This window comes from Carcharodon carcharias, chromosome 14, assembly GCF_017639515.1.
Source record: "Carcharodon carcharias isolate sCarCar2 chromosome 14, sCarCar2.pri, whole genome shotgun sequence".
Classification (NCBI taxonomy): Eukaryota; Metazoa; Chordata; class Chondrichthyes; order Lamniformes; family Lamnidae; genus Carcharodon; species Carcharodon carcharias.
In genome coordinates, this window is record NC_054480.1 from 31,358,856 (window position 1) to 31,370,981 (window position 12,126).

The 12,126-nt window shown below is 40.7% G+C and overlaps 1 protein-coding gene across 2 annotated transcripts in view; it reads right to left on the reverse strand.

Moving 5' to 3' along the window:
• Window positions 1-11,845, reverse strand: part of acss2 (acyl-CoA synthetase short chain family member 2) — a 90,370-nt gene extending 78,525 nt beyond the window's left edge. For both annotated transcript variants that reach the window (XM_041204357.1, XM_041204356.1), the window contains exons 1-2: window positions 11,562-11,845; window positions 10,855-11,050 (exon numbers count right to left, since the gene is read on the reverse strand). In XM_041204357.1, the coding sequence (XP_041060291.1) occupies window positions 10,855-11,050; window positions 11,562-11,691 (326 nt within the window). In that variant the 5' untranslated portion in view covers window positions 11,692-11,845. The remainder of the gene's footprint in view (window positions 1-10,854; window positions 11,051-11,561) is intronic.
• Window positions 11,846-12,126: the final 281 nt, after the last annotated feature.

Here is a 12,126-nt window from a genome sequence, read left to right on the forward strand (position 1 = left end):
AGTACCAAATACTCATTCAGCACTCAGCAAAAACAGCTCATAACCCTGCACAATTAAAAATTATAAAATATAACAGGAAGGTAAAATAAAAATAGAAGTGGACAGTGGCAGTATAAGGAGTGGCAAACAAACCAGACCAAATACTGAAAAAGGTGGTTTCACAGCACAAGGATAGCAGCAGGGAGATTTAAACATCATGAAGAATGTGAAAATGAGAAGTTCAAGGGATTTCCAAATGGCAGCAGGCTCAATATACTTCAACAAATCACAAGGCTGAGGATAGAATGGTCAGTTAGTGCCATGGCTGGTCTGTTTAGCATGAATATTGTCATTAATGATCTGGGGTATTCCTTGGACTGGGCCACAGTTAACACAAATCTGGCTTAGTATTGGTCATTTGTGAGTACAGAAAGACTGGAATTGGTGAAACCAGATCAATACAGTTCTGACATGAAATTGCAGCAACATAGTGGGAAGGTATGGGGTGATCTACAACAGAGCAAGGTAAATGGATTGCGACTGATAGTAAGCAAACAACCATAACAAATTTGGGCACCACAGTCATTCTGCATCTTCTGTACTTGTGAGATAATAAATTTAGTCAAATTTATTGTTGTGACCTTTGATAATTATTGTGCTGTCAAATTTAAAACCAACTCATTATTTCAGTTAGTAATAGTTGAAAGCCAACTGGTAAAGGAATTGCTGACTCAATAAAGTTTAACAAATCTATGTTGATAAATGAAAACCCCTGCCATATTATTGGTGTAATATGAACAAATATGTGTAAATTGAACAAGTAGCTGTACACTAAGTTATGTACTAAGTTTATTTGTGCCAAAATTAGATGAAGATGCTGAGTATCAACAGTATTCAGTTAGTACAGAGTATCAAAGTAAAGTAAGTTAGCACTGGGTAAATATGATTTGAAGCCCAAGAGGTTGGATTCGGAAATCTGAAATCAAGAGATAAAAATGGGTCTGCCCAAGGACAATTATTGTTTCGCAGCTAATTTAGTCTAGGAGAGATCCAAGCATCAGGAAATAACTTCAGCAGCATAGTCTTCTACAAAATTGGGTGCTTTAGAAAAGCATATTTAGAGAGCAACAATTTAGCAGCACTTAGGACATCAAATAAGATGTCAGAATCAAAATCATCTGTCTAGTCAGGATGATGGTTCTTCTGGAAGATGTAATAACCTGTCACCAGCAGAATTTCAGTAACTTGTGATCGCTCTGTTTGAAAAAACTAAGACTGATGCTGAGGTGTCAATTCTAATTGATTCAATATCTCTGTAACCTCCTCCAGCCCTACAACCATCTGAGACCGCTGCACTCATCCAATTCTGATATCTTGCACTTTCATGATTTTAACTGTTTCGCAACTGGCAACCATACTTTTGGCTCCCTAGGCACTAAGCACTTGACCAAGTGTGGTATCAAGCAATCTTGGTAAAACTGAAGTCAATGGGAATCAGGAGGAAAATTCACTGGCTGGAGTCATGCCTAGTGCAAAGAAAGATGGTTGTGGTCATGGGAGTGCAAATATCTTAATTCCAGGACATCACTGCAGCTGTTCATAGGGCAGTGCCCTCAGTCCAACCTTCTTCAGCTGATTTGTGAATGATTTTCCCTCCATTGCAAAGTCAGAAGCAGGGAGGTTTGCTGATGCTGGTACTGTGTTTATTCCATTTGCAATTCCTCAGGTAATGAAGCAGTTTGTGCTCACATGCAGCCAACACTTGGACAACATTTAGGCATGAGCTAATAAGCAAGTAACATTCACACAACACAAGCAGCAGGCAATGAGCATCTCCAACAAGAGAGAATCTAATCATCTCCTTTTGACATTTAATGACTTTTCAATCTCTTAATCCTTCACCATCAACATCTGGGGGGGGGGGGGGGGGGGGGGGGGGGGGGTGCTCCTCTCACCACTAGCCAAAGCTTAACTAGACCAGCCACGTAAAGAGTGTGGCTACAAGTAAATGTCAGAGGCTGGATACTCTGTGGCAACTAATTCACATCCTGATTCTCCACCAGCTACAAGGCACAAGTCAACAATGTGATGAAATCACAGAATCACAGAGTGCAGAAGAGGCCCTTCGGCCCATCGAGTCTGCACCGACACGTGAGAAACTCCTGACCTACCTACCTAATCCCATTTACCAGCACTTGGCCCATAGCCTTGAATGATGTGCCAAGTGCTCATCCAGGTACTTTTTAAAGGATGTGAGGCAACCCACCTCCACCACCCTCCCAGGCAGTGCATTCCAGACCATCACCACCCTCTGGGTAAAAAAGTTTTTCCTCACATCCTCCCTAAACTTCCTGCACCTCACCTTGAACTTATGTCCCCACGTGACTGACCCTTCAACTAAAGGGAACAGCTGCTCCCTATCACCCTGTCCATGCCCCTCATAATCTTGTACACCTCAACCACAGTCTTCTCTGCTCCAACAAAAACAACCGAAGTCTATCCAACCTCTCTTCATAAGTTAAATGTTTCATCCCAGGCAACATCCTGATGAATCTCCTCTGCGCCCCCTCCAATGCAATCACATCCTTCCTATAAATGTGGCGACCAGAACTGCACGCAGCTGTTGCCTCACCAAGGTTCTATACAACTCCAACATGATCTCCCTACTTTTGTAATCTATGCCTCGATTGAGAAAAGCAAGTGTCCCAAGTGCCTTTTTCACCACACCACTAACATGCCTCTCCGCCTTCAGAAATCTATGGACACACACGCCAAGGTCCCTTTGTTCCTCAGAAATACTCTCCATTTGCCTGGATAAAACACTTAAAAAGCTTGACTCCATCCAAGACAAAGCAGCCCACTTGACTGGGGCACCGTCCACTACATTACAGGCTCCACCACCAGAAAACTATGGCTTCAGTGTATACCACCTGCAAGACGCATTGTAGCAACTTACCAAGGTTCTTTGTCAGCACCAATCTAAACCCATGACCTCCAAGCCTGGAAGGACAAAGACAGCAAGTGCATGGAAACAACATCACCTTCAAGTCACGTACCATCTGACTGGGAACTATAATTGCCGTTCCTTCACTCTCACTGGGTCAAAATCCAGGAACTTCCCTAACTGCACTCTGGGTGTACTACACCGCACATGCTGCAGCAGTTCAAGGCAGCGGCTCACCACCATCTTCTCAAGGGCACTAAGGGATTGGCAATAAATGCTGATCTTGCTGGTGACGTCCACAACCCAGGAACAAATAAAACAAAATCCAAACATTTTTCAAACATGTCATTTGACCCAATTCGTAAAGAAAGGACATGAAATATGGAGAAAAAGAACACAAGCACACATTTAAACTTAATTTCTGTAAATATCCTTCACAATGACACCAGACATTAAGCAAGCTGCTTTTCCTTCAACCCAATTAGAAAAAACATTGAAATACTCTGCGCAACATCAGCTTAATTGCTTTTGCTCATAAATCTTTCACTGTCTACAAATATCAGTATTAACAAATTGCAGATGACCTGACATTATGAGAAGATGTATCAGAAAAAGAGCCATTCAAAAAAGAATGCTGGACCTTACTACTACTTTTACTTAGTCTCTGATAAACATACAGTACCCATTTACTAAAGTACTAAATAAAGCTTGATCAAATGTTGATACTGATAGAAGATTATTTTTTAATTGGACTGTTTGTGAGTTACGAGGACTGTAAGTAGACAAGTTACAGTACTGATTTTTCTGTTTTATCAAAAGGAGCCATTTTTGCTAATTCTTTGTAACAATGTGATTTCCTGTAAAATCACAAATAGAAATTAGAAGCAGAAATTTTAGCATGAAATTTTCATCAAGCACAAAAGACCTTTTCCCAATCCTACAATTGCCACACCCCACCCTATGCAGCTCTTGTGCACCTCCCCCTGGCTTTGCTCCATCATTGGCATCCAACGCCTTCAGCAATCCAGATCCGATACCAGCAAAAGAAACATCTGTTTTCACATTCCTATCATAGGTGGAACATTTGAATACACAAGATAGTTTCAGTGTTCCAATAAGATAATACATTAAACAACCACAAATAATCAGGATTTTTTTTTAAATGGAGAAATCTGAATGAATAATCAAAGCCAGGAATGCAAGGCTGCCTAACAGAGTGAACAATTTAGAATGTACTTGCTATTGCCCATGCAGTCTCCTCTACATCTGGGAGACCAAATGCAGGCCGGGATTTTTCCAGCCCCGTCATGGCTATGGGCCAAGTGCAGGTAAATGGGATTAGGTAAGTAGGTCAGGTGTTTCTAACGTGTCAGTGCAGACTCAATGGGCTGAAGGGCCTCTTCCGCACTGCGTGATTTTGTGATTGTGTGGTGGGACCTGCTGCAGGAGAATCGGTGGCCCAGCCAAAAGTTCATTGACTTTCAGTGGCACCGGACAATTCCGGCAGCGGGCGGGGCTTGAAAATCCAGCCTGCAGATCCAAGTTATCTCTTTGCGGAACACCTCTGTTCTGCAAGTGTAACCTCCAGCTTCCTGTTGCCTATCACTTTAATTTTATGCCCCTCTCCCAATCTGGCCTCAACCTTCTATACTGTTCCAACAGAAGCTCAAGGAACAGAATTTCATCTTTCAATTAAGCAATTTACAATTCAGACTCAGAGTTCAACAATTTCAGATTAAAACCACTGCACTCATTTTTTTCAGACAGTGGCTGTCGCTAATGATTCTGCTATTCCCATTTATACCATCTCTAGACTTATCTTTTGTTTCTTTACTTGTCCCGTTACCATCTCCTTGTGCGTTGCACCATCATTCCACTTGTCATTTAATATCTCCCACCTATCACAAACCTTCTCTTTTGTCCTTTCCTCTCGTCACTTTCCCGCCTGAGTACTTGCTTAAAACCTGCTGCATCTCTTCCTCCAGTTCTGATGAATGGACACTGACCTGAGACATTAACTCTGTCTCTCCGCGGCCTTACTGTTGCGTATTTCCAACACTTTCTGTTCTTTGTGAACAGAATTACACCACCAATGTTAGAATAATGGGAAATGGTACCACCACCTTAAGGGCAATTAAGGATAGGAAACAAATGCTAGCCTGGTCAGTGATGCCCACATCTCACGAACATGGTAAAAAAGGTAAGAAAAACACTCAAGTTTGCAGTTTTTTCCTTCTTGTCTATCTCCTTCAGTTCCTTACTGGAATTTCCTTTGACAATGTAATTGTTCGCATCTAACATTCTTAAATTCATTGCAGACAACCACTGTATAAATGCTTCTTATACTACTGCAGTGTTTAAGCACATCACAAACAACAATGAAGCAGAGAATATGTTTAGATGTGCAATAAAGGAAATTATGCAGCTCCAGTTATGGGGGAAGAGCTGCATACCTTTAGCAAAAGCTTGTACATCATTTTCCTGTGTGGAAAAAGATCCCTGGCACGTACTTTAATCATGAAGCAGAGTGGAAAAGCAATATTTAAATACAACAGTGAAGCTACTGAAGAGAAAAAGAATGAAAATCTATTTGCACTACCACAGTATCAATCTAGATATCCAGATTCCCATTGTTCTTGTAACAGTTAGTGATAAGGTATAAATACAATAACCAATTTCACAGAAGCACCAACCATTGGCATGAAGGAACATGTGCAATGACCAGTGCTTAAACCTGGCTCTTAAAAGATGGAAGTGAACTTTCTGGAATAATCAGGTTGATCTTCTGAGGTCAATGTCACGGGCACTCAGCCACCCAGCTCTAAAAATCTGAAGGAACCTAAGCAGGGTTTAATGTTTGCTCGTATGATGTATTGCCCCAGTCTTAATCATTTTAACATGACCAAGTACCTGTCTCCAGGAGATACCGAGAAGCCAAGTTTATGCCATCAACAGCCTTGTATCGTTAATTCTTACAGTATTTTGCTCCATCACAAACAGCACTCACCAATATGCTCCAAACTCAGACTTGATAACATTTCTGATTCACACAAGAACACAAGTTTGGTTTGCTAAGAGCACATCTGGTTGATAAGAAATAATAATGATCAATTCTACCGTCAGCTGCTCCCAAAGATATATGGAAGGGTGCAAAGCAAATAAAGAGATACGATCTAGTATTCCATTACCACTCAGTAGGTGGGTTTTGATAGCACTGAACAAAATGTGTCAGTCCTTCACCAGTCAAATGATAGGCAATAGATTTAGCAACGTTTTGTGCTGCTATTTGGTAAATATTGACGGTAGTGGATTAGTTATACTAATTTCATTATTAAAATAAAAATGACAAAGCAATGCATCTCAGATACTTTCTTGCCAGACACAGCTAGCCAGCAGCAACACCAATGACTGTAAATTAGAAAGCAAAATACTGTAGATGCTTAAAATATGGAATAGAAAATGCTGGGAAGAGGAAGCATGAAAAGAAAAAAGGAGGCCTGTAACTGTGTTGAAGGTGGGGGTGATTAAATGACTAAAGTCCCCGGCTCTGTAACTACTTATAGACTGTCTACATGATATCTTCCAGTTCTGAAGAAAGGTCAGTCGCCTGAAATATTAACTCTATGTTTCCACTTCATAGATGCTGCCTGACCTGCTGTGTTCTTCCAGTATTTTCTGTTTATATATCAAGGCGAATGGCTTTCTGGTAATGACAAAGTGCTGGTTACTCTAGGTTGCTTCTCATTGGCAATTTTCAATTCTTTACAGGCTTTAACTTTTTGATCATCCCCAACTTTGTTCCTAATGCTTTAGCTTTAGATCCCCAGATCCATTCCAATTGATTTTGGTTCCTTCTCCTGGCTTACAATTGTTCCAATTTCATTTTACCTATTAATATTAGGTTTACAGGAAATAGCACATTTTCACTTCTTACAACAAGAGGTAAAAACAGACCACTTTTAGGATGATCACAACATGGTTTGCGTACTTGGTAAGGCTTCCTTTATACAGGTGCAATACCTCAAGTCCAGCTATCTGAAAACTGGCAACATCCAAAAACTGGATTTTTTTTTTAACAAAAGGACATCTTCAACTGTTTTCCCCCCAAAGAATAATCTTCCCTTAGTCTGCTAACACAGCACTGCTATGGCAACCTGTGTGATTTTAGGTATAGGGCTTCTGATCTATACAGGCTATTGCAGTTATTCCATTCTCAGCTGGCTGCCAAAGACAGGGTACATGTCTATGCTAAGAAAATAATAATGTAGCTTTGATTAGCAGCCTGACCTGAACTACCTGACTCGAAAACCGTCAAGATCCAAGATCCCACATGGACTCAGTCTTAAGGTTGCCGGTTTTGAGACTTTGTACCTGTAACTGCAGTAAATATTCCCGACCTATGTACAAGCAGTATGACCTTTTTGTCTCTCGTACCAATCAGAATTATAGCCTCTGAATGAGCTGGAATCACCTCATAAGCAATTATGAAAGTTTGAGATAAAAACAGAGGTCCCAAAAAGTGGATGGATGTAAAAAAGAACATGACATACATGCACTGACTTAGTGTCCAGCAATCTTGTTTTGTGATTGTGCCTATCTTGGTTGATCTCACTACTACATAAAGAATGAGTTGAAGCAAGGCAAACTGTTTCCTTCAAAAATACGCACACACTGTTGCCTCAAACACAACACTGCAGGATTTTAACAAACACATTTAACTTTTCACAGGAATAGAATAAGAGGCTAGTGCAATAAACCACAAATAAATCACAAAGAAATCAATGTCAAGAAACAGAGGTTTTCACATTGGTTTAAAATATAACACCAAATACTTACTGATCACAAACTGTTACAGGGTTTAAAATCATAATGAGAAGCCAGTTATCAATTAATCAATATTGTCATTGGTGTCAGCAAATTACTAACATGTATATTGATACAAAAAAGACACAAAAATAATTTCTACAGGAATGAGGAAATTAAAATGATATTTCAAATGAGATTTTAAAAAAGCATATTATCACAGAATCACTGAATTGTTACAGTGCAGGAGGTGGTGATTCGGCACATCGCGTCTGCACCAGCTCTCCAAATGAGTAATTCACTTAGTACCATTCTCCCACCTTCTCCCCATAGCCCTACACATTCTTCCTTTTCAGATAACAGTGTAATTCTCTTTTCAATGCTTCAATTGAACTCGCCTCCACCACATTCCTGACCTTAACCACTCACTGGTTGAAAAGCTTTTTCTCATATTGCTTTTGTCAATTACTTTAAACCTGTGCCCTCTCGTTCTTAATCCTTTCACGGGTGGGAATAGTCTTTCCCTATCTACTTTGTCTAGATCCCTCATGATTTTGAATACCTCTATCAAATCTCCTCTCAACCTTCTTATCTTCAAGGAAAACAGACCCAACTTCTCCAATCTATCTTCATAACTTAAGTTCCTCATCCCTGGAACCATTCTTATGAATCTTTTCTGCATTCTCTACAATGCCTAAAGTGCAGCACGTGGAACTGGATGCAGTACTCCAGCTAAGGCCAGACTAGTATCGTATACAAGTTCACCATAATCTTCTTGCTCTTGTACTCTATGCTCCTATTATTAAAGCCCAGGATACTACATGCTTTTTAACCACTCAACCTGTCCTGCCAACTTCAATGACTTATGCACATATACACCCAGGTCCTTCTGCTCCTGTACCCCCTTGAGAGCTGTACCCTTTATTTTTTATTATCTCTCCAAGTTCTTCTTACCAAAATGAATCACTTCATATTTCTCTACATTGAACTTCATCTACCACTTGTCCACCCATTCCACCAACTTGTCTATGTCCTTTTCAAGTTCTACATTAACCTCCTCACAGTTCACAATGCTTCCAAGTTTCATATCATCTGCAAATTTGGAAATTATGCCCTGTACACCAAGGTCGAGATCATTAATATATATCAGAAAGAGCAAAGGTCCCAACACTGACCCCTGGAGAACTCCACCACAAACCTTCCTCCAGTCCAAAAAACAATCCATTAACCACTACTTTGTTTCAGGTAACTCAGCCAAATTCGTATCTATGTTGCTAATGTCCCTTTTATTCCATGAGCTATAACTTTGTTCACAAGTCTCTTTGTGTGACACTATATCAAACACCTTTTGGAAGTCCATGTATACCACATCAATAGCATTGCCCTCATCAACTCTCTCTGTTACCTCTTCAAAAATCTCCAGCAAGTTAATAAAACACGACTTTCCCTTAAGAAATCCATGCTGGCTTTTCTTAATTAGCCCACATTTGTCCCAACTTGTTTCTAGAAGTTTCAACACCACCGAAGATGGACTGTCTGACCTGTTGCTGCGCTTATCTTTATGACCTTTTTTGAACAAGGGTGTACTGTTTGCAATTCTCCAGTCATTTGGCACCACCCCTGAGCCTAAGGAAGACTAGAAAATTTTGGCCAGTGCCTCCACAATTTCCACTCCCACTTCCCTCAGTATCATTGGATGCCTCTCATCCAGTCCTGATGCCTTATTAACTTTAAGTACAGATAACCTAACCAATAACTCCTCCTTATCAATTTTAAACCCCTCAAGTGTCCGAATTACCACCTCTTTCACCATGGCCTGGATGGCACCTTCTTCCAGAGCACTCCTAGACCTCTTTGCCCCTCTCCCTAAAGGTAACTGCTGTAGACCTCATTCCTCAGGCTTTATTTATTCGCTTCCCAATCTGTGTCTCTCCCACAGGTCCACTCCTCTCCCTGATGGTAAGTGCTGTAAGTCTCGCTCTTCGGGCTTTATGTATCCGCTCCCCAGTCTGCGTTTCTCCCACAGGTCTGCTCCTCTCCACCTCTCTCCCCAGAGGCAAGTACTGTTAATTCCTGTTTCCTTTCTTTCTCACATTATAAAACAGTTCATAGGTTGGTTTTCTTTTCTAGAATCCCAGGACGGAGTTATCAAAAGCTTACTTATATTGAGGTTAGGTCCCAAAATCTGTATTCAGTACATAAATGTACTGGTAAAATATGAGAGTTGTTACCCTGTTAGCAGCCAGGAGTGCAAACACAAGTCTATGTGATTTTAATAAACAATACCTGGCCAATACTAACTACCTTTAAACTGGATGCAACATAAACTATTCTCCTGAAGAGTCAGTATATATTGAACAGGGGCTAACTCAGACTACAACTACACAGACTGCAACACCAACCAAAAAGCTCAAGAATAATTCTGTATCCAATTCACAGTGCCAGAGTAAAAACCAAAGCAATAGCAGAGCTTCAACAGCACTGGCATTATAAAAAAACATAAAACTTATCAAATCACTTTTTTTTACATTGGCTGAATTGCTTTCATTCATTTGAATATTTTTGCTGTGTGTGCATAATGTTTAAATTCAAAATGGTGTCCTTCAGTAATTTAAGCACAGATATACCAGCTGCAAGAAACTACAGTTATAAGGAAACTTGACATTATGGAGCAAAGAGGCATTTTAAACTAATAACGAAAGTGAAATAAAACTGTTATCTTTAGTTGAGTCAATGACCAGGATCGATTTAAAATTGTTGCTAACAGTGAAGAGGAGTTTGAGAAATGTTTTTCTACAATTGTTGGAACATGGAACGATTTGCCAGAGGGAGTTGTTGATGCTGACATTTTGCATCTCTAGGAACTAATATTGGATGGAGAGAAAAATACAGGTTATGAGGTCAGAGTAGGACAATTGCTCGAGCAGAGTCACCACAGACAAAATGGATCAAATGGCCTCCTTCTGTACTGTAAGCTTCTATGGTCCTGCAGCAAAATTAAGATCACCATTGTAGTATAAAGGGTAAATGTTAAATACATAAATTGAACAAAATTCTAATATCAAGATCACAAAATGTAGTCATTTCAATATTTCAATTTCTCAATTTGGTGCAAACTTGCCACTTACCAGTAAAATGCAATTTTATCCCCCAGTTTTTTCTCATTAACATTTCTGTCCAAGAGATTATAGCATAAGTTGGTGGTGGCACCTTCCATCCATTTGATGTAAATTTTTCCTTTTGTGAGATCAAAGTTATAATCCAAGAAATTGCCAGTTTTAGGAGTTTTCCAGTAGTAGTCTTTTGCAATTTCCTCCCAGAACTCTGCACACAAAAAATTAAAACAACATTTCTTAAATATATGCAACACAATGTATTCTGACAAGTGTTCTTGCTAAAATGAGAAATAGAATTGGGGTGAATGTCTGTGTTAATACTATAATTAGCTTCTTATCAAAGATAAGAGTTTCACTTTTGACTTCGGTTGGTGTAACTCCTCTTAAGTATGTAAATATTTATTCTTCCATGATACGGTTTCGTTGCAGCTTGATTCCATGTTATTACTATTCTCTGCTTCGGCTGGAAGTTTGCACACACTGGGGCTCTCGCGGTGCCACTGACACACAACGGAAAGAAAAATAACAAATTCTTAGTCAGGTAACTCAGATGGGGCCCTCACAGACAGAGTGGAAAAGAAAGTGCTCGAAGGCCCTGTTGCTTCAACAGGCCTCCAGGAAATGAGAAATTCAACACTCTTCAAACATGTCTAAACGTAACGCAGACAAGAAATGTTACAGGGTTGCAGAAAGGATAAATAAGATGCGGCACACGATACCTTCTGGGTTCTGTATGGACTGTAAGTAAAGATCCTTGTACTTTTGGAAATTTGGGACATGAGCTCCATTGACAACTTCAGGAGCAGCATGATAGACGTCTTTTTCAACAGGTGTCTTGTCAGGAATCATGGTGACTGTCACACACAGAGAGAGACACGGTCACGACTCAGCTGAAGCAATCGCCGCTGGAGATGAGGGAGAAGCTGCACCACCCCAGCAATGAGAGCCAGACAGTGACAGCGAGAACCACCGAGCCGAACCCCAAGCTTCCGAAACCATCCCCCCCAAACCTCCCCCTCCCATTGGCTGCAGCTCTGCAAATCGCAGCCCGCTCTTCCTTGCTTCCGCCCCCCCACCACCCCACCCACCACCAATGGCGCAACGCGAATTCAAGCGCTGAGCCAATCAGAGCTCGGCGCGTCGCACGCGCTGCGTAGGCTGCTACAAAAGTCCTCAAAGTGACAACCTGGGATCAATCGGGAAATTCAGCAAAGGAGTCCTCAGCCGGAAGAGGATCTTCAGCAGCAACAGAGACCTCAACAGCAAGAGGGTCCTCAACAGCAA